Genomic DNA, 27789 nt, shown 5'->3' with positions numbered 1-27789 from the left:
GAGGCCTGTCAAGGGAGCCACATGTCTTCCATCAAACTCAAGGGACCAAAGGAAATGGCAGGGACTGAGAACAGTGGTCCTGTTTCTACGTAAGAAAGGAGAGGGTGCTGACTGAGAACGGTGATCCCGTTTCTACATAAGAAAACAGAGGGTGCTGCAGGTGGAGAGTGGGCTGGAGCTGATCACCAGCGCCCCCCAAACCCCAGCACAGACACCACCACCAGCATCCGGGTGAGAGGGGAAGCCGGCCCATCACAGGGCAGAGCAGGGGGTGTCATGGGGGTATCTTCTTGAATGTTTCCTTTAACAGTAGTTTCTGGAAACAGAGCTGCCTTCTTTTTAAAGACTTCATTTTCAAATTAGACCATAAATTATGAGCAATTTCTAACAACATGAAAAACACGTGGGATACATGAAATGGAAAATGTACACGATGGCATATGCACTGTGATCCCAACCTCCAGCGAGGCCTGCACACGGCAAGAACACGCCACCTTGGAAGAACGGCGTCACTGGAGACTGAGCTTCCCCACCTTCAGTCTCTTATTGCCGTGCTGGAATACAAGTCTCTTCTGAAGAAAACTTGTAAAAATTATCTATAATGCTTTAAAAAATTAAAAAGACTAACTCCCCCACCCCCAACCAAAAGGAGCATACTTTGATGCCGTCTGCCTGGTCAGTTTGGAGTCATGCAGCGCCCAGAATGCAGGCAAGGAGGCGGCGGCTGCCCTTGACCTTCGTGGCCCACTAATGAGAGTGAGAGCTGCGTGAAAGCCGCGGGCTGCAACCCAGCGGCCAATCTGGGGAGCGTGAGGGCAGCCCCCGACCCCGGCCCCTTACGGAGGTGCGGAAGCACCGTCTCGGACACGCGGGTAAGATGAGCTGTGGCCCGACCTGAGCGCCGAGATAAAATGAAGGCTACGGAACCAGAGTGGAAACTGCAGGGTTTTATTAACACGACTTCCAAATTACATACAATATAGTTCAAACACATTTTTTTGGTATGAAATCACACAAATGAAACACACAACAGTACATTTTCCTTTCAACTACGTCATTACCATTCTTCACACAGATCCTGAAAAAGTTACCACAGCAGTTAACGCGAAGTGAACAAAGGGGTGGAACAGGCAACGGCATCCCCCCAAGGTAGGTGTGGTGTGTCTGGGAGAAAACAGGATGGAGATCCAACCCAGAGAAACGCACTCCCGTCATCTCTCCATGTCTCAATTTCCAACGCTCTCCCAGTCAACACAGCTTCGCCCCCAACCAGAGCCACCCGGTGCAGCCCGCAGAGTGTACACGCATCAGGGCTGGGAGGCCCCGTCGGCAAAGCAGTAACACACGGTCAGACGGCCGCCACCTCCAAGTGGAGTGAGCCACGCTACCACTAACACTGAACTCAAGCACAAGAGCTCCTGCGAAAGCAGAGGGGCGGGAAACAAAGAAGCGGGTGGTTAAGGGCACGGACCGCACACTGCGGGACGCCGGCATCTTTGAATCGCCACTCACTCCTACAGAGCCAAACTGCAAAACAACAGAATTAAAAAGTTACTCTCTCCAATCAAAGACCTGGAGGAATAAATCGTGAGTGAAGACCTGTCAAAGCAAAGGTTGAGAGGTGATGGAGTGGTAAACACAGTGTGAAAATCATCAGCACCTTCCCACCCAGCCCACGTGGAGTTCTCAAGGCTGAGGCGGAGCAGAGTGGCAGGAATACAGCCCTCACCCAGTTGAAGCCAGGAGGTGGAGGGAGAGGAGCATGGAAAGCCAGGGAGATGGGAAGGTCTGAGAGAGTGAGTCTTGGAATGGGACAGGAGCTACCAGTGTTAAGAATGGTAGATGGGTTTAGCCAGGAAAGCAAAACAGAAATGGACAGAGAGGGAGAGCCCAGAGCATGGCATGGTGAGGTGATCCCATTACTAAATGAACAGTAGCAAGAAGCAGGCACGTTGAGCAAACAGAATCAGCTCAGACATGAAAAAGGTCACACTCTGTGCTTTGCTGCTGTGGTACCTGAAAATTAAACAGTGGAATTAAAGCCCCAGAGTTCAAGTCCTCACAGAGGACACCATCCTGGATCCCACGCCTGTGAAAAGCAAAGCTGGATTATAGAAACGAGCGGTGGCTTTTTTTGCTCCTTCGGCTCAGAGCACCCCTGTGTGCTGTGCGCGCGTGTTACTGAAAATGTTACCCACCTAAGAAAAGACTACAGAACGCATACAGCTAGAACGCATACAGCTTACACAGTCCTTGCAAAACCAGCTTCCGCCACGGGTGCCCTTAAAATGAAAAGCAGTTTAAAAGAAAATCATGCTAAAAGAATGCATGAGGTCTACTTTCTAGAGTATATTAAATTATTAAATACAGAATACATTACAATAGTACCTGTCTGCCTATCCACTCTATGGAACATATTAAAATAAAAAACTACATGCTGTTTCTTTTTAAAGGCCTACATTTTTCTATATACCTTTTAAAATCAGTAAAATAAAACCAAGCAAAATATCAACATGAAGACCTCCTTATCTTTTAGTTGGTTAGAAGTCAAAGGAAAAAGCAAGTACTCAGAAGTGTCTCACTAAAATACCTGTTCCGTCCGCCAATCTTAAAGATTACCTACCAAAACATGACACAGAAAAGAGAGAGTTGAGACATTAAAAGCATTTTCTAGCCAAGGCAGGTTACAATGTGTGAGGCAAACGGCCTTTTCCAGCCATATGCTACCAGCAGGAGGTATACCTGGGGATCCAATATGAATCAGTGAGTTTCGCTTTGGTTCCAGTACACAAACCACGGGCTTATGCACCTCAGAAGTTAGGCATTTTAAAAAAATTAAATAGGTTGCAAAAAAACCTTACATAAAATCCTTAGGATTTAATATTAAGTCAAGGCTAAATGCCTTTGGAGAATTCATATTTAAGAATGTCCAAAATAACACTCCATTCACAAACTTTAAAAATAGCTGAAAAAGTTAACTGAAATGCTCTTTAAATACACTAAAGTATCTAAGCCTTTCCCTAGTCGACCTGGACTTGGGGCTTTCCGAGTGGTGGTAGTCGGGTGCCTCTGAACCTTTCCTGTCCTGCACCCCCTCCTATCAGTCAATTCCTTGGTAGAATCGTCACCTGTAATTTTTTGAAAAACCAATAATACCTTTCGAGCTTTCTCTCGCCCACCCCCTTCCCTCCCACTCCAAATTAAAAAAAAAAAAAAAAAATGGGGTGGAGGATCACAGCTTAATGAAGGGAAGCCAACCTGGGTCTAAAAGCGATTACGTTAAGCCACAGCTGAGGCCTACAAGGAGGGAGGGCGGGCAATAAAAAAACAAATCCCAGGAAGAGCACCACGAAAGCCGGAAGCCTGAAGTCACCCACAAAGGGCACTGCAGACACCGCACCACGAATGTTTCCTAAGAGCTGGCAGTCCTCTCCAGGGAGAGAGCAGAGGAGGGGAACAGCCACAGGGACTAGAGAGTTTCTAGGACTCCACGATGTGCCGGCACAGCACGCTGCCATCACACACGCTGACCTCCTTGTCCTGTGCAATTACGTGACTAGGACCTGCCTTCGATGAGCACATTCCGCTTACCTTCCCAATCAAATAACAAAGAAATACAAAACAAAACAAACAGAACAAAACAAAAACAACAAAAGCCAAAAGAAAACAAGTGATGAGTGATGAGTTCTTCAAACCCATCCCAGGACAAGGCTCCAGGCCCTCGGGGGTCCCTCACCTGCCCTACCTGAACTGTCCCAGCTGATCACCACCCAGTGAAGACGTTCCCCTCCCCCACTCCTCCAGGCCATCCAGCGGATGCCCCTGTGCCGCCAAACACCCTGGCCCAAGGGCTCTCAACTCCACCGACCGGACTGGATGACCTCCCCTGATAAGCCAGTGTGTTAGAAGCAAGTTGATTATTAACACTGAGATGACGGCTTCCCCAGTCCCCAGGCCTCTCCTCACCTGGGTCTGTCCATCCCTTCCTCCTTTTCACCCCTCAACTCCTCTTCCACCTCCTTCAGGAACAAAGCCTTCTGTTCACAGAACTGAGCAAGATGCTGTTTGAAAAAAAGACCCCTGGGTGCAGGATCTAAGCTCTGCCACAATTCAGAAATGCCACAGAAGCAAGCTTCAACAACTGTTTGCCTGAGACCTTTACAAATCATGCTAAGAATGACCCATATTAAAAATAGTTACGGTGAAGCCACCTCCCGCCCCATCCCATCTCCTCCAGCAAGGCAGGGTGCGGGTGCCTACGGAGACTGCTGCCTGTCCACAAAACAGAGAAACCCCTCAAAATTTGTCTGGAAAAATGATGAGATTTACTCTTTAGAAGAATATCAGTATAAGGATTTAACAAACGTGGCCAGACCAGTGGTAATGCAAGGTTATCTAAAGTAGCTAAGTGAACTTCTATTACAGCACAAAATGAAAACAAGATAATGCAAAAAGAAAAGAAGTAACTTGGCTCCACATAATCAGCTACTGGTTTACCTTATGAGATACTGATATTTACGACCTTTAAGCTTCTTGAATTTGTGAACAAATAATACACAGATCAGGATAAATGTATTGACTTACTACCATCTTTATAAAAATCGAATATACACACAAACACATCAACAACTGTGGAACTGTATCCATTAAACTTTGATAAGACAACACAAAGAACTAATAGCTAAGATGTGGCTGAGTTGAAAGCACTTCCAATAATATTTTAATTTTAAAAGGTCCATATTTACATGGTATGCTAAATGCTCTTGCATCTCATTTTAAATGCATGATGAACTCAAGAACAAAGATAATGGTTGCAGCAGATCTTCCACGAGGGTTTGGCTGGTGTGGGCTGACTTCACGTGAGCAGCACACCAAACATGTAAGTACCATTCCTTTCTAATTCTGCTTCTTTCCTTTTCTGTAGTTTCCTTCAAGGAAACTAAACCTTCATTACTGGGATTGTCTGGTACTAAGAATCCATTTTCGATGGTTGTGGGTATTGAGTGAGGTCGGACTGTGTTGGACTGTTCTAATCAGCGCTTTAAGGCGGGCCTGCATGACTTTACCAATCACCTTTCAAGAACATTCTATGAGAAAGTCTGCCTATGTGCATGTGTAGACAGTTAGAGAAACACGCACACCCCAGGGCCTGTGTCACACTCAGGTAACACCAAAACAGACCTTCCAGTGGCCATGAAGTCCATCTTAACAATGAAGGCCCAAACAGGATCCGTTTTATTAACACTGACTACAAAAAAGTCTGTTTCAATGCCTACTTTTCAGAGACAACATGCATATTTTTGGTTTTAAACACAGCACACTCTATTTCAAAAAGTGTTTAAAAAAAAAAAAAGTCATGAAACTCATTTCATTGTATCAGTAAGCCCTCAATGATAAAGTAAGTCGGTAGGCCTTCCCACTGCCCAGTGGGTACTGAGTGGTTTGGATCTCTCTTAATTAGAGCTCAAGGGCTACCAAAGTCACCACTCCAACGCAGCTGTGGACTGAGCCAAATAAACTAGACGAAATACACCAACACATCCGTATCTAACTGTGGAAATGAGTGGGCAGTGACAGCCACGGGAACCTGCTGATGGGCACACAGACCTGCTCCCTGGACAGCCTCCTGCAGGCATGGTGAGGCAGGGCTGACTGGCAATCCCATCTTCCGAGGGTTGGCTGGGACACTCTGGAGCAGAGGTGGCGGCAGCACAGCTGCAGGGTCCTAGCAGATCCTACAAGCGCTGTGGCTTCCTGGGACTGACTGCTGCAACAGCCCCTGCAGCGTGCAGTGTTACTCTCAAGCACACAGCAAACGCCACTTTAGAATCACTGCTACAGAAAGGATCGCAGGGTCTGGAAGACCTGCTTCAGCTCTTCAGTTTGTTTTGGTAACTTAATTTGAGAAAGTAATATAAAACGTCAACTGTGGAAACGAGATGACGCAAGTCTGTGCCCATCTCCTTAGTCCCTTCCTTCTAGGAGGCTGAGAGCCCTAGCGCCATGCTCCCTCCAGAGGCAGTAAGAAAGAACGGGCTTCTATTTCCCTTAATTCTATTAGTAAATGTGACATGAAATCGTAGGTATAAAAGGTAGCTAAAATGTCTGAGTATGCCCTATCATTATTTGCTCAAATAGCTCAGGTCCACTTTAGAATATATCCAAAATAGTGAAACTCTCTCATGAGCAGAAATACTGTAAGGCACTTTTTTCAGTGTTTGCCCAGAATGAATTCTACTACAGTAGCTTTATGGAGAGTATGTCTCACCTACAGGAACCTACCCGCAATTACGAAAAGCAGTTTCAATGATGACACAGACTCGTCTCATTTGGGGCTGGAAGAAAGCCACCCTCACCCCGCATGCCACGGGGAACGGCAGGCCAGAGTGAACATCCGCTGATGAACAGGGCAGCCCTGCTGGAACAGCCTTCAGAAAAACAGAGGTGACTGAAGCAGTGGCCACCAAATTCCCAAAGAATGTCATGTATCACAGAGCCAGTGATAAACAGGCCACCTTACTGCATTTAAAAAGGAAAAAAACAGGTCTGTTCCACCTTCAGGCCGTTCCACCACCTCATGTGTGGTGGGAACTAGGCCAGAGGGCTGCCAGGTGAGGCCATCACAGACCCTGCTCTAGCCAAGGGCCATGCCGTGTGCCTGTCCAGCACATTGCCTTATCTGGGAAGTGTGTTAAAAATGAAGGGGGAGTTCATCGAAACTAGGAACACAGAGTTGACGCTTTTGAAACAGTGACAAGAAGCAGAATCTGCTGTTCAATTGGCACCACTCCCAACCACCCCACTCACACCCTGGCTTTCCAGGGTATGCAAAGGTCAATCAACAATCACCCAAATTTTAATCTACGTTTTGTACAAGAGCCTTTTGAGGGCTGAGAAGACAACTCAAGTTAAGCTTGGTTGAGAAGACTCTCCTAACCTGCACTGAAGATAAGTGCAACCATTATCAAATATTCTTTGCTGTGAAAACTACTTAGAACTTGTGACGTTAATGTTCTTTCCTGAATCTAAGTCACTGTGATCGATCATAGAGTCAGACCACAAAGAACAATGTCTACATGCATTGTAAGCACTTCGAAAACAAAACAAAACGAAAAACTTGGAGTTCTTGGTGGTGACAACAGAATGTGAAGCAATCTAACACCAACTCCAGCCTGCTGTGTCCTGTCAGTTCAGCTCCTCTGGAATCAGGCCCGTGGCTGGCTGGCGCTCTGGAGAACAGTTACGCAGGACTGCGGCCCGGAGACACCTGTGCTCCTGGGGGTTCTGCGCCGGCCGGCAGCTCCCTTGAAGAAATTCCACAGTGTGTGTACAGCCTAAGGTCAGGCTCTCTTGCTAGGAATCACTCCACGATCAGGGCCACATTTATGTGGGACAAATCTATCATATGCCTGTGAAAATTTAAAGAAACGATCGACACGAACTCTGCACATCGGCAATCAATCTACCAAGGTGGGAGGAGACTAAAGGAGCCCGGTGGGTCCTGTTTAATAAAAATGCATCATATAAAAAGGCAGATTCCCCGGGAAGATCTATTGAAACACAAGGGGCAATTCTCCACCAGACAAAAGGACGCGTGCCTCATGACAGGATCACCGTCTGCGCTTTGTGCCCTAGTGTCCTTCTACAAGGAACAGGTGGGGACACACGCTTGCTTCCATGATGGATGGGAGGGCACAGGAAGGAGGGCCTTGCTCCCGCCCCCTTATCACCACAAGCACAGAACACACTGGTCACCTGTGGAATTTCTGCTGAAATGCTAATGCGTGGGCTGGCTCCTTGAACTTAGCTATGGCTTTCCGTTGCTGAGGAAGCATCTGTAAACTCTAGAGGAAGAAAACAAACACTTTAAGATCAGTTGTAAATGACAATAAAAAATATGAATATATATATTTAAGCATCATTAGTTTTAACACAAAATGAGTCCAGGCGAACATTTGGAACACACTAATTGATTTTCCTTTCTAGCTCCCTGGCAATTTTTCTTACTTAGCTAGATAATCTACTCCAAAACAGTGCTTTACTAAATCATTCCCAACAGCAACAGTTACATCTTCCAAGCCTAGTGTTAAGGCCTCCCATCATCTGGCCCCATCAGCTGCCCCAACCTGCTCTGGGAGACCGGGTAGCAGGTACCCTTGGATAGAGACATCTCCTCTTCTCACACCTTCTTATCAGGTGATTTTTAATAGGGACCCCCATGAATTTTTAAAGAACAGGACTCATCACACCAGAGGAAACTGTTTAGTATGGGGGCCCCACAGCCCACAGTAGGCAATGGCCCCTAGTCTACCATCTCTGTGCATCTGGCTGGGCCATGGTGAGGGCAGTGGTGCCTGGGGCAGACATCAGCATAACGTGGTCACATTTTGTACTTTAAGAGTTTGTGAACAACAGTCTTAAACAGTGGTATCTGAAATGAAGTCGCCACCCACTGGCCTAAAACAATGCCAGTGAAAAAGAAATGAATTTATGAAGATTGGACGAAAGAAATGATGAATCCAGTAAAGATTTACAGAGGAATTGTTTGCAAAGCGAAACTTACATCTAGTCCTCAAATCTGCTGCCTGAGGAAGAGGGGGAGCTGCTTTCTGCTTTCTTAAGCCTTTAGGATCTAGAGCTGGGAGGGGCAGGCAGGAGGAGAGCACAGCCATCTGCGGATCTGTTCAGTGGCACTCTGTGAACTCTCAAGCAACTCAAAGCTCTAGAGTCTGGTTCTTCTCAATTACCTCAGGACACAGTCAACTTAGTGCCTGCTGTCTGGAGCACGCACAGGAGCCCCTGACTCCTTTTTTTTTTTTTTTTTGAGATGGAGTCTCGCACTGTTGCCCAGGCTGGTGTGCAATGGCACGATCTCAGCTCACTGCAACCTCCACCTCCTGGGTTCAAGTGATTCTCCTACCTCAGCCTCCCAAGTAGCTGGGATTACAGGCACCCATCACCACGCCTAGCTAATTTTTTGTATTTTTAGTAGAGACCGGGTTTCACTGTGTTGGCCAGGCTGGTCTCAAACTTCTGACCTCATGATCTGCCTCTGCCTTGGCCTCCCAAAGTGCTGGGATTACAGGCATGAGCCACCGCACCTGGTGCCCGATTCTTCTAAGAACAGGTGTCCCTGGGCAGCTCCTGGCATGGGCACCAGCAAACACTGTCCTGAAGGACTGCATTCAGCAGGCACTTTTGGTGGCCAGAAACTATTTGCTGTGTCTGAGTTTCTGTTCAGTGAAACAGAATAGCTAGAGAAAATAACTAACTACCAGCACATGATCCCTTGAAAATACTGAGGCACATGTGGCCATTTCATTTTAAAGCATGTCAAAGAGCTACAATGGAAGCAAACAGCTAAAAAACATCAGTGACTTGCAAAGTGTTTTAAAAAGTTACACTGTATATGAAATAACTGCTCTCCATTTTAATAACTATAGAATGTCTATCAGTAAACAAGACTAGCAGAGCTCTAAAAGAATACTCAAACACTCCCGAAAAAGGTGTCTTCCAGTGCTTCTACAACAGCGTTTACACAGAAATACAAAGGTTCAAGTCTACAAATTCAAGGGCATCAAGAAGGCCTGCGCACAGGCTACCCCAGAAGCATCGGCCCTGGTCTGGGGACATCACTGAGACAGGCCAGCAATGAGGCAGCCCACTAGGCAGTAACGGAATTGGTCTGTTTTTTTCTGAAACAAGTTCAGTAAAATATCAGACTTTCTCCCTTCTTTCTGAAATAAAAAATGAATACAAAATAAATTTCTTGATAGTTTCACTTGTCATTAAGTTAACAGGAAAAGTAAAGCCCCACAACGTGGTCTCCTGGATACATTCTCAGCAATATGGCTTGCAATATGGCTTTCTGGACTTTGAAATTCTGCCTGTATTTCTTGACAGAGACCTGTTTTCTCTCCCAATCTGCCAGACTCATATTTCAGCATGCACCCCTTTTGTGTATTAGCCTGTGAATGATATTCAGTCACTGAAACAATAGAGCAACTTCCAAAGAGAAAATCCTATCTGTTCTGTTCCCAGGTAAGGGGCTGTGTGGAGTGAGTGTCACTTGTCCATCCCAGCCTAACCCTAACCCTAACCTAACCCGAACCTAAACCCTAACCCTAACCCTAACCCTAACCCTAACCCTAACCCTAACCCTAACCTAGGTTAGAGCTGCTGCAGCCGTGCCTCCGGGGTTCTCTCCGTTCTTCCGGCAACAGCACCAGCATGCTCAGTGCTCCAGGATCCTGGGGGGTTTAAACAACACCCAAAAGTGACTGAAACAGTTTCACACAACAGCTGCCAATACTGCAGCAGAGCTTACTGTGAGAACTACAATAATGGACCTTCTCTAAACTTATCTTGTCTAAAAATATAAAAATTCCTTCATTAAGAATGGATAAGGAAAATTTCATATATCATAAAACAATGATCAACATTCTGCAATTCACAGATAGAATCTGGATTTTGGAAGTACTATACTCAAGCGAGAGCCTGTCTCCACAAAAAAAAATTAAAAATTAGCCAGGCCCAGTGGTGTGCACCTCTAGTCCTAGGTACTCAGAAGGCTGAGGCGGAAGGATCCCTTGAGCCCAGCAGGTGGAGGTTGCAGTGAATCATGATCACAGGATCACACCACTGCACTCCAGCCTGGGTGACAGAGCGAGACTCTGTCTCCAAAAAAAGAAAAAAGAAAAAAGAAAATATCATGCAGTTCTTTTGGGAAATAACATTTCTAGATATATGTGGTGACTTTATTTCCTTTGGGCAATTTCACAATGTGAAATGAGGGTATCAGGCTGCCAATCGTACAATATTTGGTATCAGGTTTTACTTGTAATCTACGTAGCTTAAAAACCTCGATTTGATTGAGAAGCTATCCGTGAAGAAAGCATTAACTTCCAGTGAGATCCTTCAATCAGAGGAATGCCTTGGTTTTCAGACACTCAACATAATGAACAAGCGTGCTGCCCTAAAATTTGCTTCCTGTCTACCCTCTCTCCTTACATTTTTGTACCTTCTTTCAGAAATAAACCCTGTTTTCTAGATACAAAATTGTAGAAATTGTCAATATTCAACCATTTTTGACCTACCAAAATGACAAGTATTCGTGATTTATTAGGAGCAGAGGAAAAGAAACTTTCCAGTGAAAGCTTAAAGACATGGTCGCCAGCTTCCACTGTGAAAATATACACGTCTACACACCTGAGCAACACGCTATCATAGAGTTAAAACTTTTCTTCACCCAGAACAAACCAAAAGTTAGAATTTGTCTCAAGTCTACATACTGACCTATGTAAGGACCTCCTTCTTCACCCCCAGCCCCCACATAACGTACTGGCAGGGAGAGGGGAAAGCCTGGCACACCAGCTCTCACCCTGATATGCTTTTCATTTTTCAGAGACATCTTCAGACAACTTCTGAGGAAATCTCACTGGGCTACTAAATAAGTAGCAAATACAAGTTAAAAGAATACACTTCAGCTGGCAGCTTCCCACATCTGTACCCAGCAATCCCATCCAGAACCGTAAGATTGAATCAACAACCACGCCACCTGGCAGCGAAAAGCTTCCATGTTGTTCAGAACCCGCCTCTTTTCCCCATGAAAAGTTCTTCCTCTTTTGAGGAAGAGTCTGTGTATGTGTGTACATGTCTGTGCATGGCTGTGGTTGTGTGTGTGCATGCATGTATAAAGATAACTAAAATGTTACAGGATTACAACTGATTCTGCAATCCTAAACATCAAGCTCTTTTTCTCCCTCTGGCCAACAATTCTAGCACCTTAAGGAATCACTTAAAGGAAAAAAAAAAAAAAGGTATCAGCTGCTTTTAAACACAAGTCAAACTGCTTAAAATAGGCCCAATTTATAAATCATGAGAGATGTAAATTCTTGAGCCCCACCCTAGAACAGAGTCTGACACTAGAGCGGGTGGGGGAGGCACTCCCTGGCAGGAAGGGCCGAGAGCCCCTGCAGAGCCTCAGTGAGCCTGCTAAGCATTTCTGTATGGAACGGTGTGCAGGACTGGCCCATGGGGCTCCCCTCTACACACAGGTCACTGTGTGACCAACCTCCTGTTGGAAATAGGGCGCCTGAAGCCTGCACACGATTCCAGTGGTGGGCTGAGTGGTAAAGAAAGGTTCACAACAGTGCTCTGGGCAACTCCAGCCCGCACCGAGTTTTCTGCCCCATTTCAAGTTTTCATCTATTATCATAACATGCTGTGTCTTCCTGGACACCAGTTCTGGCACGTCCCCTGAATTTCAACGTTTGGGCTCTCCTGCACATCCCGGGTGCGTTGCTCCTTTTGCTCTGGTTTAATTTTAAAACGTCTCCTGACCTCTCCTTTTCCCTTTTCACTCCTGGTTGTCCCATCTTCCCTGTCTTACGCATGCTTCTCCTCTGAAGCACAGACAAGCTCTGTGTTCTCACACAGGTCTCTTCAATCCTCCTCCTCCTTTTGGAACGATGAACAACCGTGTTCTCAGTACCCTGTGGGAGAGCCTCCAGTTAACTAGCTTTTCCGTCGTGGCTCCCATCATGTGCCCACACACATCTGTTCTTTAAGCCTGTGACGTGGGCTTTTCTGGAATCCGTGTCTGACACTGCTTAGTGTTTTCTTTCTCAATTGTCCAAACTTCAAAACAACTCAGCTGCTCACTCAAGATTCCAACATTTTCTACCTCACCAACCAGGCCTTCCTGCAGTCAGAACCAGACGTAAAGGGGCTGTCTTCTCGGTGATCCACTTTATCTTAGAAGCAGAAGCAGAATCGGTCAGTCAGATGCCGAGATGATCCCACCTTCCACCGAGTTCACAGGGCCTCCATGGTGGGCTGAGATCCGCTCTGCAAAGGGCAGATTCTTCTCTGAGCGGTACTCTCTACGTTTCCATGCCTACCCCCAAATCAGCAGCGTCAGGGAGAGGCTTCTGCACTGCATCTCCGAGGGCTCTCCTCAGCAGCCTCTGGGGGACGGCAGCCCCCCTGGCCTTGGGAGCAAAGCTGACTCAGGAGAAGTCGGTCACTAGGGCCCAGCCAGGGAGGCTGCGCGCCCACTCCCCTTCTTCCCGCTGCTTTAATGCGCTTTCCCGCAAGAAACACAGATGACGGTTTCTTGCTTCTTTCAGTTCCTTCCAGATGACACCCAGGAAGAACGAAAGAGTTCATATGTGGTTTATGAGTAGACAGAAAAAAAAAATATCTAGTCTTCGAAGAATCAAGTTCTTGTCAAGTTACAATTTCTGAAACATGGTTACAGTTCGAAACTTTTTGGAAGACCATCTTCTGGTTATGACATTTCTACAAAATCTTCTCATTCTTCCTCACTCTTTGAGTCTATAGATAAATGTCTTTGAAATGGACTTTCTGGAGAGGCTTATTAATGTAGTTTAAGGAAGTAAAACACTAATCTGAGAACAAAACTGGCTACAACATCACTGCTACACTGAGAAAAGTTCTCAAATTCCATAGGTTTAAAAAGTATAGTTAACATGCAGTGACAGCCGGGTGCGGTGGTTCACACCTGTAATCCCAGCACTTTGGGAGGCTGAGGCGGGCGGATCACGAGGTCAGGAGATCAAGACCATCCTGGCTAACACAGTGAAACCTCGTCTCTACTAAAAATACAAAAAATTAGCCAGGCATGGCACGCGTCTGTAGTCCCAGCTACTCGCGAGGCTGAGGTAGGAGAATCGCTTGAACCCGCGAGGCGGAGGTTGCGGTGAGCCCAGATCGCACCACTGCATTCCAGCCTGGGCGACAGAGCGAGACTCTGTCTCCAAAAACAAAAACAAAAAATAACATGCAGTTACTAGAATTTTCTAAAATTAAAAGGCCCAAAGGAATGAATACAGGTCCTCCTGGTGTAGACACCACCTGGCATTACACCAGTGAACACTAGGTGGTGCCATATCCCAAAGAGACAGAGACTCGACACTATTCCAAAACATTTAGGATAAAAAATATTTGTGGCTCACGCCTGTAATCCCAGCACTCGAAGGAAATGGAAGCAAATGGAAGGAAAAAGAGACCATTTAAGAGGTCTATACAAACCCACAGTACAAAATGCAAAATTCAATTTAAAAGACAAGACAGAAGTTAGCTGGTTTGGCAATGACTCCAAGCATATTCTCACAATGTAGGCTCTGAGCCTCACTCAATGCTGTGAGAAGCAAACAGTACTTGCTGTTCAGGTATGGATCTTGACAACTCGATCACACTCAAAAATATTCAAGAAAATGATCAAGACTACACAGGATGAAGCAAAGTCCACAAAAGTAGCAGGTGACATATGAAAACAACAGTGCAACCCTTCCGCCCACAGGGAAGTGCAGATCGCCCCAAAGACAGGAGGACCAGCAGGACACTGGGCCACACACGTGAGGCCTCGCCAAGCGCACCCGTCTGTGGCTCACAACAGACTAGGCTCGGGGTTTTTTCATCTGGACTCACTGCCACACAGTTACTGGACCAGAATTCTCCATCACCATTTATTCTGAGAATCTCAGATTAGGATAACCACATTTTAATCCATCTAAAATGCTCTAGTGTCTACTGTGTTCCTGCAAATTAATCCAGATTATGATCAATTGTTTTGAAATATCCTTAAACATACACTGTACGCTTCTAATAGCTGATGAGGTATTCCTAACTGCCCCGCTAGGGAGCCCGCTCTATCACAAACAGAAGCCAAGGCTTTGGGTTAACTTTCCATTACTACACACCAATAAAAATGAAACCTATCTCCCCAGGAAGCCAGTAATGAAGATGGCAGCAATTAAACCCAAGTAACAAGTATGTTTCTGGAAGAGTTTTCATCTATTCATTTTTAGGAACTGTCAACAGCAGATGGAGATCTAAAACATGTACATTAATTACTCGTATCAACCCTAGTGTTAACATGTTTCCAAATCCACCCATGAAGCTAGAGGCTGTAAGAGATTCTTGAAAGAAAGCACTTTGGACTCCTCAGAACTCTGACATGTACTCTGTGCATCCAAAAATGTCTTATTTCCAAAGTGCTCTGCCCCCAGACACACCAGATCCCACCACGGGACGCACGGTGCATGGCAATGGCAACAATGGGCACCACAGGTGGCACCTGACGGGGAGGCCAGAAATCGGACTGAACAAGCAGGTAGCTTCTTCGCTGGGTCAGCTACAGGGCTCTGGGCCTACAGAGACCAGGAGTTTCTGTGGAAAACCCTGTTTCCAATGGACCTGGAACTGTGTTCCTTTTCATGCATCTCATTTGCAGCCAGCTCAGCAGGCATGTTTCAGCATTAGAGTTAGCCAGCTTTAAATTAAGAGATGAAGATACAATCCAAGATACTGTCATATTTGTAAAATCTAAACCAAGTCACAGCTATTTAGCACATGAAGCTATTTCTGGAAAGCAAGGAAAAGAAGGCTAAATACTTTAAAATGTAATGTTATTACAAATAAAACAAGTCATTTGATAGAACAAAAAATTTTGTATGTATGTGTACAAGTGTGAACCTTCTATGACAATTAAAAGGATCTCAAAGGATAACCTGTTCAGTTGGAGTATTTATTTCTTAAAATTTATAACTAAGAATCTGAAAATTTCAAAATAAACGTTTGAGGCAAATGTTCTGATACTAAGTATGCACAACAGGTTATTTGTCTTATTTCCCAAGTATTATTTTAATATGAGGTAGCCAACACAAAGGGCACTGTGTTTTAAATCAAGAAATGACTCTGTCTTGGGACACAACCACCCGTGGCACAGATGCCACCCCCAGGCGGCTACCTGAATGGGTCCCACTGACATCAGCAGGCTCTTCAGCTGGGCATCCGTGGTGGACGAGGACAGCCCCTCCACAGACACCACGCAGGGCTGGGGCTTGCACTCCACCACCCGCAGGTTCTGCTTGTTTGGCATCAGGCGCCCCCGGCCCATGGGACCGGCCACTCCTCTGCCTCGTCCGTGCATGATGGCCTGGTGACAACAAAGGAAATACATTCAGAGTTTCAAGCCTGAGCTTCTTCCATAGTCACTAAGATATAAAAGTGAACAAATAACTTAGAATCCATTAAAATATACCATGAGCTACAGGATTTTCTGTAGTTTTCTATCCACTATCAGAGAATGTTTTAATAACTAAATGAGACAACTATATCCAGCAAGTTTAAGTGTAGGCAGAGGAAGAGGAGGGAGACGAAGCCTGCACCTCTCCAGGGGCCACGCGCTTGTGCTCGGTGGGCACTCTGTGTCATCATCATTCTGTGTAGATCAGGCACCCGTCGGGGCTGAGAAACTTGCTGCAAATGACAGTTCAGAATTTGGATCCTGTCCTGAGAGTCCCAGAGCCCCCATTTCTCCTAGTGTAGTATAGGCTGGTTTAAGCAGGACCTGTTGTGCACAGTGCTAAGTCCACCTTACAGTCACAACAAGCCACAGCATCATGTACCTGACTCCGCTGGCAGAGACTACATGTGCTACCCTGAAACCCTCCCAGGCAGATTCTGCAACCAGAAATTCAGCCGTGGCTGCACATTTTCATCGTCTGCAAGCTTTTCAAAAGAAACAAAACACAATTGTGACTGAGGACCCAGGCATCCCCCAAGTATGATTCTGCTGGTCTAAGGCGGGCCCAAGCATTATCATTTTTAAAAGCTGCCAAGGGTTCAAAACTACTGCTCAAGGAACTTTTAAAAAAGAGGAAACTGCTGAACTTTCCCACACTTTCTCCAGACTAGAAAGTCAGAGAGAACATATGTGCCCAATGTAGCCTAGGACAGCGGTGAAGCACAGAAGGCAGGGTGGAGATGGACGGCACTAGGTTTCCAGATGGCCTACCCGAATTCTGTTGGGGAGTTTGGGCAGAATGCAAAAGTGGCCTCCCAGTCCGTCACAGAAAAAGGCAGAAAGTTAGGTGGAAATTGGAATAGAACCTCAGGACATGAGTGTGCACACACACAAAAGGAAACGAAGAGAAAACCTCCACATTTCTAAGTACTCTGAAGAAGGCAGCAAAACTACGCCTGTGAATTAAGTTTTAAAACAGTTGCAAGGGGTTATTTCAAGAGAAACCACACTGGAAAATGCACATGAAAAGTTGCAAGTTACAGTTACCCTGGCTGGAAATCAGAAGTAACTAACTAGTCTTCTGTTCTAACTAGAGTAAGTTATGATATTAACAATAATATCTCTAACAAATGCCTACTTATATACACCAGGCACCAGGTTTTTTTAAATGCATCTTCTTAAAAGATGCTCAGAATTGCTTAAGTAAGATAGGAAACATCATGACCCTCAGTCACAGGAGCATTTACATTTAGGTTGAAGAAACTCAAGTGTGCTGTGCGTGTGCGCGTATGGAGGGTGTTTCTAAGGCCTTTCTCATCATATATTCAGGGATGGCACCTGAAGGAAGAAAATTCAGACCGCAGCGATCTTTAAAGAAATCCATCACTTTAACACTGGCGTTATCACTGAATCTGTCTACACATCTGTTTTCTAGTACAAAATGGAATTTTGTTTGCTCTCATATCATGAGGTGTTTATGAGATAAGACGAAGTAACTTAAGTACTTCAAAAGGAGCCAGAATAGTCTTAATAGTGACACTACTTCTAAAGTGATGAGATGATGAGGGAGAATGAGCGGGCAGACTTGCCGTCCTCCAGAGCGCAAAGCAGGGCTGCGCCCAGGTCTCCCTCTGCATAGCTCCACCCAACAGGTGCTACTGGCTTCTGCACCAAGAGGGCACTTCTCTCTCAAGACTCTGGGGAGCCAGAAAGATGCCTCACTAGAAGCTGAGGGGAAGGGTGCTCTGTCACTTGTGTACATGACAGGATGTGCTCCCAGTGCACAGACGGCCACTCCAACAGAAAGGGGGATGGGGAGCACCCTTGCTTCCTGCCTCACAGCCTGAGCTCAGAGAAGCTCCTTCCAATCCCCAGGGTTAAGGGAAGGATTAAGGAGCTGGGAACTGTGGCCCAGAGCAAGTTACTTCATTTCTAAAGACCTCAGTTTCCCGTCTCAACTGGGGCCATGAGCATGCACTTGATTTCACATTTGTAAAATTTCTGGTGAGTCAGTGAACACAGGAAGGAAAGCATGCTGACATGCAGCAGCAGGCGCTGTCCCGAGAGCACAGCAGATGCTGCTGGGTAGACAGTTCAGAGCGGCAGGAAGCAATCGCACTCCTGGCTGGCTGTGGGTGCTCTTCTGGGTTTGCTCTGTGAAATAAGTCAGGAGAGGAAAAGGCTTTGGTGAAAATGTTAATGCGTTTTCAAAGCCAGAACAAAGGAAATGACGGTTCACTTATGAATGTGAGTACTACTGTGTGCCATGCGCTACAAATTAGAGCACGTCTGAACACTGCCTCACACCGGCCTTCGCGTTTCCAGGGCTGTGTGCGAGGCAACAAGCAGTACCTTCTTCGCCGGGTGAATTCCTTGGATGCTTTTGATCCCTGGAGGGACAGGCGAGTGTGCGTGGGGCCCCGCTGGCAGATGTGGGGGCTGCTGGAGGCCCCCCCTGGTCAGCGTCACCTTGCGGGCAGGCTGTGGTCCCACTTCTGGAGGCTGGGGAAGCCGCTGGGGCTGGCCTTCTGGGTGAAAAAAGCCATCGCTCTCTCCTCCCTGCTGAAACCAAGAAGGCAGCACGTTGTTCAGTGTCTGCTCCACCAAACGCTCGTCCCCAGCATTAGGAAGCCCACCTCAGCCAGTGTTCACCCACAAAGCAAAACCATTTCAAACAAGTGTGACTCGAAACCTGTCATTTCACTAGAGCCAGTAAGGATATTTCTCATTGGAGAGTGGTCAGGTTCTAACAATATGTTTGAAATTTCAAACACTAAGATGCCCTTTAATTACTGTATTTATATAAGAGGTCTGCGATTAAAATAAATGCTGTCGAATTCTGTGAAATACTGGTTATCTTCAAAATACTTCATATCCAACACGCATTTTCACTTTCAGCATGCATTATTCACTTTCAAGAGCATTCTTGTTAAAATGTACAGTTTGCATGAGCAGTGGTTTTAAACTCTTAACTCCTATTCCAACCTACCCTAAGAAGGCAATGAGCCCAACTCCTGCTGGTTGCGACTCTAAGTCTTCCAAACTCATCATGGCGACTTCCACCCCCTGTGGATATGTGAACTTCAAATACTCTGACCTCTCCAATGCAGTGCTCTGAAGCGCCGAAGAGCATCGCAAAATACTGGCTAGAAACTTCCCTTCCTTCTGCTGAGTTACAAGTGCCATTAGCAACTACAGAGTACGTGGATTTCCAAGAAGCACATTTACTCTACGAAGAACCTTAGAAATATCAGGAATCTTATCTTTTGTGTTTTATTAACAGTCTGTTCATCGATCAGGAGGCACGTACACCTTGGAACTGCACCACCAATGTTGTTCATACGTCCAGGCAGCATAAAAATGTCTTAGGGTGGTGCCTATCAGCTGCTTTCAGTACTGAGTAGTGTTTTTCCCAAAGAACAGCTGAAGGCTGGGAAAGAACAGCAAGGACAGCAGACACCGCCCTGATGAATTATGTCAGGATGGATGCTTGGACTTGAAAAGGAAGACGGAGGCTTTTGTTAGCACCAGGCCCACTCTCAACATCGACAGGGAGGGAGTGTCAGTCACGGGATAGTAAACCCTCCCCACAGGGTGCTTAGCTGTGCCAGTGTCTCCAGGGGCAACCTGGTCAACCAGCTCAGAAGCAGCCCACATATCCTTGTGTCCCGCTCTTCCTACCAAATGTTATCTTGTGGAGACCAAACGGAACAAAGGGCTCTGCAAAAAGAAGGAACATGGGATTGGGGCAAGATGGATGTAGCTTGCTTCTGCTAAGACTGTACAAAGAAACAGGGACTCAAGAAAAGATGAGATGAAAAATGTCACACAGGAATACGTGGCATGAAAATGTCTGCAAATCTTCTCTCTCCAAAACAAGTGTAAGCTGGACAAAATTTCCCAAAACAACATTTGAGGACTCTGGAAATCAAAGAAAATGAAAAGAATGGAGAAGCACTTATTCCTGAGCTGTAAGGACAGTGCAGTGTGTGGCAGCTCCATCAGCACAGAGCCGAAACTCAGTAAGGCCTGAAGTTCCCCAGCAGCACTGGCCATACAGCACCCTCAGAGGGAAAGGCACAGGGAAGCCCATGGGTCTGTGGGCCTCTGGTCATGGTTCAGTTTGGAACAGGCAGCACACCAGCCAGAAATCTGAGAAACCTAATGAGGAAATTCCAGAACGGAAAGTGCTAGAGAAGGCCTAGATGGGCTCTCCCCACATGGCTGCCTGGGAAGCCCCAACCCACACACAGATAACTGGCCATGGGGGGCCATGCAGGGTCCAGAGATCTGAGCACAAGCTCATCCCAGGCGCTGGCTGACCACTAAGCTACACAGCAGTCGGGTCAACCCCTAGGAAGCTAGGCTGAGAAATAAAAATAATACAAACACTGAACAAAAAATATTTAAACTGAATGGAAACAAAAATACAACACATCAAAATTCAGGGGCTGCAACTTAAGCAATGACATCAAAAAGGAAAAACATCTAAAATCAGTCATTTGAGTTTCTACCTCAAGAAGCTAGTCCCCCATCCTCAAAAAAGGAAATCAAACCCAAGTAGAAGGAAGGAAAATGATAAAAATGACAGCGAAAAGCAACGGCATGGTAAACAGAAAAAAGATAATCTGTGAAACCAAAAGTTGGTATTTTGAGATCAGCAAAAAATTGATGCTCCTTTAAGGATACTGACCAAGAAAAAAGGAAAGAAGATGAATTACCAAAATAAGGAAACAAAGAGGGATCACCGCAATGGACCCTAAGAAATTTAAAAAACATTACAAGCAACTTTACATCAACACACTAGACAATTTACATGAAATAAGCAAATTCCACGAGGCACAAGTACCAAAAATGACCGAAAGAGAAAATACGAATAGAACTCTAAGAAGTAAAGACAATGAATTAAAAACCATTCACAAAGAAAAACAAAGACCCAAATAGCTTCACCAGTAAGTTTTACCAAATATGTAAGGAAAAAAGACTACCAAGCTTACGCAATCTCTTTCAGAAAACAGAAAAGGCAGAAGCACTTCCCCACTCATTCTTTGGGCCTGGTATTACCCTAATACAAGGCCAAAGGCATCAAAAGAGAAGACAACTGCACAAGAATATTCCTCATAAACATACATGAAAAAAAATCCCCAACAGAATATTAGCAGACTAAATCTAGCAACACGGAAAAGGGATCACACCTCATGACCAGGTAAGATTCATCCCAGAAGCGCAGGGCTGGTTTAACACCCCCCCGGTTAATCAAGGGAACACACTACACAAAGGAAAGGACCGTGTGTATATCTGCTATCGTCCAGCCAGGGCTGCGGGTGACTGAGCCAGATGGGTTCTCCCACCTAACGCTCTATGACTCTACCATCTGAATTATCATCGCCTGAAACGTGCGATCTTACTGGGAGTCGCTCCTGTCTTACAGGGGCTACCCTCAACCCCCACATGAAAATGGAAGCACTGTGAAAAGGCAGACCACTCGCAAAATCCAAAGTCAGGCTGGTAGTTTGTGCCTCTTAAATCTTCTCCACAAGGTCTTCTACCCAAGGTGTGAGTAGGTATCCCACCAGGCAGGGAGGGCCTATCCTGAGTACACAATTTTTCAGTCTGTATCTTAAAAAACTACGTGAATTCTCTCTAGTTTTATACATGCTTGAAATTTTCTATACTAAAAAGTTTTAAAATTTAAAAATATATACCACATACCCTCATCTTTCATGAGAACCAGTGACCATTAATTTATCCAAAATCCTATTGCAATGTTGTTGCCTGACAGTACAATCTTAGTATGAGATTCATAAATTCACTATGCACGTGTTCAGCTGTACTGCCACTGAAAACATTCCTCCTCTTTACAAGCGCGAACACTTCACACCAACCTCCAGGGCCCATGTTAGGTGGAGGGGACATCAGACCACTCAGTTCTCCACACAACTCAGCAACCCAACAGTCTTACTGACTGTGATTCTCCAACTTCTACCCTTTCCACTAACGTGGGCAAATGCATGGACTGTGGAAGGTTTGCTCTCTAAGAAGGACTTCCATCGTATGAACTTAAGCAATCTAAATCAGCTCCCTGGTAGCTTAACCAACTAGGTCTCCAAGGATGCCGACCACAACATTTGCTGTCTTGTAAGTGCTTGAGAGAAGCCAGTGGTTTAGACCCCAGTGGATCTCTTGTTCAGCACACCAAAATGTCTCATGCACACGGAAGGCACTGAAATATTTAGTGAATAGATCAGTAAATAGTTGCTTGTACTTTATAAAGTTAAGTAGTTCTGAATGTGCTAAGAGAGATTACAGCATCAGAATACTAGGTTACAGCCGCTGTCAATCAGTACACACCTATTTACTACGCCACTAAGATAATAAAAGGCCAGCTTTCAGCCCAGCAACATGAAGTGTCACGTGGCAGAAAGAGAGGCCACAGTACCTTTGGCCTGGAGGGAACGATGTTCACAGAACATGACAGACGGCAAGATGAATGCTCTGGCCGGTTTCCCTGGCAATCCAAAGCTAGAAACAAGATGGTCTAGAGAGGAAACTTTAACAACAATAGGTGGCACCAAAAGGAGGATGTTATTATTTGCATGTTGTAAGGTATACAATGTGTATGTGTACTTGGGTGATAAACACATAACACTGTAGTAATTTGATAATTTTTAAACTGTGCTTTGGGAGGCCGAGACGGGTGGATCACGAGGTCAGGAGATCGAGACCATCCTGGCTAACACGGTGAAACCCCATCTCTACTAAAAATACAAAAAAAATTAGCCGGGCGCAGTGGCAGGCGCCTGTAGTCCCAGCTACTCGGGAGGCTGAGGCAGGAGAATGGCGTGAACCCGGGAGGCGGAGCTTGCAGTGAGCCGAGATCGCACCACTGCACTCCAGCCTGGGCGACAGAGCGAGACTCCATCTCAAAAAAAAAAAAAAGAACATAAACATTGAGTCAATAAATACCCCGAATAAGAAAAAGTTTTCTTCATCGTTATTTTGGGTAAGAGACTGGTGAAAATTTATGTCTGGTGACATTAATGTCAGATAAGAACTCTGAAAAATAAAGTTCTAAACTTTTATTTTCCATTGAAGGAAAGTTTATTTTTTAAGTAGGCTTGATCTCTATTTAAAGTTCAGAAATACAGGTATTACAAAAAGCCTTTCCCTTCCTCATCTGTTTCAAAAAAACTAAAATTTCCTTATGCAGATCTTGTAACATAAAGAAAGGGTCCTGATGTGATGGTGTCATACCTCGTTGACGACTTTCTAAGAAATGGCCTGAAAAGACAGGAATAAGGCCTGTGATGAGATAGTCCCTGCAGACAGAGACCTCACCTCCTAGTGCCACCTCTGCTCATTCTGTGGGGCCGGGTGGGCCTTCCTGGGCCTGCCGCTGCACTCCTCCCTGCTTGGGAAGCTCTTGGGCCCAGACTGACAGACTCTTCGGTCCCAGTGGCAGGTTGGGATGCAGCTACTTGGTTTTTCTTCCCAGTGGGTCTGGCTCTCGGTGGTCTCTTGCTTCCTGGAGGCATGTGCACCACAGTGTCCTCAGGGCAGGCAGACACCAGAAGACACAGAAAGTGGGGTGCTTCAGAGTCTTGTGATGCCGACTACCCAACTTTCAAGGAAAGACTCTTCCTACAAACCTGCTCAGCAGAAAGAAGCCCTGCCTGGGTAAGCTCTGGAGCTGCTTATATCCAAGACAAGTTTTTGTACCTTATACAGCAGGGGTCCCCAACCCTCACTACCAGTCTGTGGCCTGTTAGGAACTGAGCTGCATGCACCGCAGGAGGTGAGCAGCAGGCAGGCAAGCATTACTGCCTAAGCTCCGCCTCCTGTCGGATCAGCAGCGGCATTCGATTCTCACGGGAGCATGAATCCTACTGTGAACTGCGCAAACGAGGGATCTAGGTTGCCAGCTCCTTATAAGACTCTAATGTCTGATGATCTGAGGTGCAACAATTTCATCCTGAAACCATTCCCCACCGCCAACCCCAGTCCACGGAAAAACTGTCTTCCAAGAAACCAGTCCCTGGTGCCAGTAAGGTTGGGGACCCTGTTATATAGCAACAAATGATATCATAAAACTTTATAATGGAAATTTTCAAGGCACTCCTGGGATCTTAATCATCAAGAGTTTTGGTATTATTCAATATATTCACTTAGTACTGGCAGTGAAATAATCCATAGCTCATATCTGTTGAATGTCTACAACAGGACAAGAAATGTACTAGGGTCCGTACAGACATTGTTTTCCTTCAGTCCTCCTGATGGAGTTTTGGTATTTTGTCCCTCCCCAAATCTTCTGTTGAAATGTATCCCCAGTGCTGGAGGTGGGGCTTAGTAGGAGGTGTTTGGATCATGGGGCGGATGACTGTGAATGGCTTAGGCCATCCCCTTGGTGATAAGCAAGCTGAGTTCACAAAAGATCTGGCCATTCAGAGTGCGTGGCGCATGCCCCGGCCCCCACCCCACACCACCATGCTCCTGCTTTTGCCATGAAATGCGCCTGCTCCCCACTCTGCATTCCACCATGATTGGAAGCTTCCTGAGGCCTCCCTAGAAGCCAAGCAGATGCCGGCACCATGCTTCCTGTAAAGCCTGCAGAACCCTGGGCCAATTAAACCTCTTCTCTTCATAAATTATCCAGTCTCAGGTATTTCTTTATAGCAGTGCAAGAACTGCCTAATACATCTCCCTGAGAGGTAAGTAGTAGTATCCTCATTGTGCCCATTAAACAAACTTCAGTCACACAATAAGCGCTGGAACATCTTTCTGGCTCCAAAACCAGGGGAGGAGTTTACACTGACATATTTTGAAACTATTTTCAGACAGAGTTGAAACAAACGGGATCAACAATTAAATCACTTTAAATGAAGGGCTACTATAATGCTGTGCTTCTGAATTTTTCTGAAGATCATGCTAAGCAATGAAGGCTTGAATATAAGTAAAAGGTTGTTTCATTTTGTAAGAAAAAAATGAATTTTTTTTCTAATTAAAAGAACAATTATTCCCTTTTGACTTAGCATGAGGAAAAGCTAATTCTACAGAACAGTTTCAAGTTCCCGGGTTTTACTCCAGTTCACACTAGAATGTGAACTAGCATACACATTCCTAGGTTGTGGCCAGGAGCGTAGTTTGGATCAGGTGAACAACTTCTACCCATGGGTCAAATTCTCCCATTGACTCTTCGATTCAACAACTTGTCCCTTTGGATTCTGTTGATCACATTCAAATTTTACTTTATTAGTGGTTTTGTTTTTGAGAAAATTTTCATTTCACCTTTCCCAATGGACAGACGTTTATTTCAAGGTACACTTCAGCCCATACTGTGGTTGACACTACAATCTCTGTCAAGAAGTAGGCAAGCATTACTCTGAATGGCATCTAATACAGCTTGGTGGTCCTAATCATTACTTGTAAACTGACAAGTCCTATTTTAGCCACAAAATCAGGTATTACAACAGCCATGCTGGGGAAAGGAAAATATGGGTTTTGATACTACCCAGATACCACAGATGCTACCCACCACCAAGCTACCTGGCTATCTGGAAACTGCTGGTGACGTTTCTGCCCAAATTTTGCTGCCTACTTTGCAACTTGTGCTTTCGCCTGGGGTTTTACCATTCACTCCAACTCACGGGCAGCACAGAGTGACATTCAGCCTCTCCTGGGTTTCCAACGTGCTCAGATTAAACATCACGATCCCAGCTACCATTTCATGTCATCTCTCAGAACAAATAGCAAGCAGAGTGCACCATGAGAGGAGTGAACTGCAACGCGCTAGACTCACACTTGGCCCAATTTATATGGCAGGATCAATGTGGAAACAACGCTTTCAATTCCCTTTTACTGCATATACCAAAACAACTTCCTGATTTTGACTTTTGATTTTAGTATGTTGTAGTACAAATATCCAGGAACAAATTCTTCAACTGATTACATCTGAGAAACAAATTGATTACATATTTTTATACCTATACTCACACACACAGACAAGATTTGAATAAGAACCAAGCCAAATTAAATCTACCCATTTATTTATAAGTCTTCTATAAGGTTATAGTTATGCATATAATTACAGCATTGAAAGAGATCCTAAAATTACTAGTACTTAGTTAAGTAAATTTTAAAATACTGTTGATTCAAATTGAATTTTAGAAGGCTGTTATCTTAACATCCGCATATAAGTGTTGTATGTGGGTGACAGACTATACATTCTATTCATAAAAAGTATGTTTGCTTTGAAACTGAATTTTCCCAGGGTGGTGTTCGCTTTTTAACTCTTCAAACAACACAAGGTTCAGACAGCATTTTAAATATCTTCTACTTCCTCCAAAGCACATGAGAGAGAAAAGAAGTTTTGTCATCTCTGGTCAAACCAGAAACATTTTTTTCCCACAAATGATTATGTTTTAATGCTATAAAAATCGCTTTTTAGACTAGTTTTTTTTGTATATTTATAAAAGGCACTATTTGAATTAAGTAAGCTTAGGGAATACTTTTTATCAGCTTAATCATTACAAAAAAAAAGAGGTCTGTAGCCCCCAACATTAGCAGGACAAATTTATTTATAACAAATGGTTTAAATGCATAGATAAAAACACCTACTGATATTGTCAGGGCTTCCTGCAATTTGACAGATCAAATCTTATTTTCACTCTTAAACCCCACGAAGAAGTGCTATCACTGACTTGCATTCACTAGCAAGCAAATTGATTAACCCCCTCTATAGAAATCTCAACTCTTGATTATACCTATCAGACGCTAAGCAGCATTATTCTAGAGTGACAACACTTGACAAATTCCCCAACCATTTTTCTCAGCCTTTGTGGCCCTGCTAACTTGTATTAACCCTGATGAAAAATTAATTTTCCTTATCTTCTTCTAAACCCCAAAATCCAAATCCGCCAAACTGGCAACTCTTTCTGTAAAGGTATTATGAAAACCTCTAAAAGATTAATTGCGTGTCTTCAGGTGACATTAAATTAATTTCTGTACTCATGACAGACATTTGATACTCCATACTGAGAGGACAGATAACATTGTCAGGACACACAGAAGGACAGGGGTGTAGTGTCCCAGGGCAGCCTCTTATGAATTCTCCTTTCGATAAGGCCATACTTCACTGTCACCGCCAATGTTGCTGATCTTACAGTCCAGAGACCTCACTGAACAGGTTTCTATTAACTACAACAATGCTGGGCCTATCCCTGTAATCTTTATAAAGCTCACTCAAAATGTGGACAATAAATGATATGCATGCTGTACGAAGTTTCTAAATATAAATACATTTAGGGCTTCTCATTTTTTTCTCTGAAGACTACTGGATTAAAGAAGAGGGGGTAAAAGAAAATATTAATAAACAGGCTCACATTCTCTTTCTTCTCTGCAATGAATTATCCTCATGAAATAGTAAGCATGCAAAACATGGGGAGCACTTACATCTAAAATACTGCCTATCTGGAACTAGGTCTACACAGGCAGAATTAAAACCAAATCCGTAAGGTTAGAGAGACCAGGTTGGACAGACCTCCTAACTACCAAGCTTCATGAAAGAAAAGGGTTCTCTTAGCACATGCATTTGACTTTCTAGTACGGTATGGTGAGAACGTGGCACAGTTATTCAAGTGCTTGCTCTCTAACAGTCTACCTTTCTGACATTAGCTAGGCCTGGGGAGATCTTTAAAAAGCAAGATTAGCTGACCTTTGAAGGAACAAACCAAAGCCTT

At 44.9% G+C, this 27789-nt stretch overlaps 1 protein-coding gene across 8 annotated transcripts in view; it reads right to left on the bottom strand.

Annotated features, from left to right (window-relative positions):
- Nucleotides 1-927: 927 nt before the first annotated feature.
- The window catches only part of RBM33 (RNA binding motif protein 33), a 137001-nt gene continuing 110139 nt past the window's right edge, over nucleotides 928-27789 (bottom strand). For 4 of the 8 annotated variants that reach the window (XM_008969425.5, XM_003816348.6, XM_008969421.4 and 1 more), the window contains 4 exons: nucleotides 18407-18616; nucleotides 15776-15964; nucleotides 7756-7844; nucleotides 928-7409 (listed from right to left, as the gene is read on the bottom strand). In XM_008969425.5, coding sequence (XP_008967673.1) covers nucleotides 7361-7409; nucleotides 7756-7844; nucleotides 15776-15964; nucleotides 18407-18616 — 537 coding nt within the window. In that variant the 3' untranslated portion in view covers nucleotides 928-7360. Of the gene's footprint in view, nucleotides 7410-7755; nucleotides 7845-15644; nucleotides 15965-18406; nucleotides 18617-27789 lie in introns of those variants that run through there. The other 4 variants (XM_055115555.2, XM_008969426.5, XM_008969422.5 and 1 more) reach the window with 2 other exon arrangements.

This window comes from Pan paniscus, chromosome 6 (assembly GCF_029289425.2).
Source record: "Pan paniscus chromosome 6, NHGRI_mPanPan1-v2.0_pri, whole genome shotgun sequence".
Lineage (NCBI taxonomy): Eukaryota > Metazoa > Chordata > Mammalia > Primates > Hominidae > Pan > Pan paniscus.
Note: the sequence above shows the minus strand (reverse complement) of the source record. Positions and strands in the feature narration are given on the sequence as shown.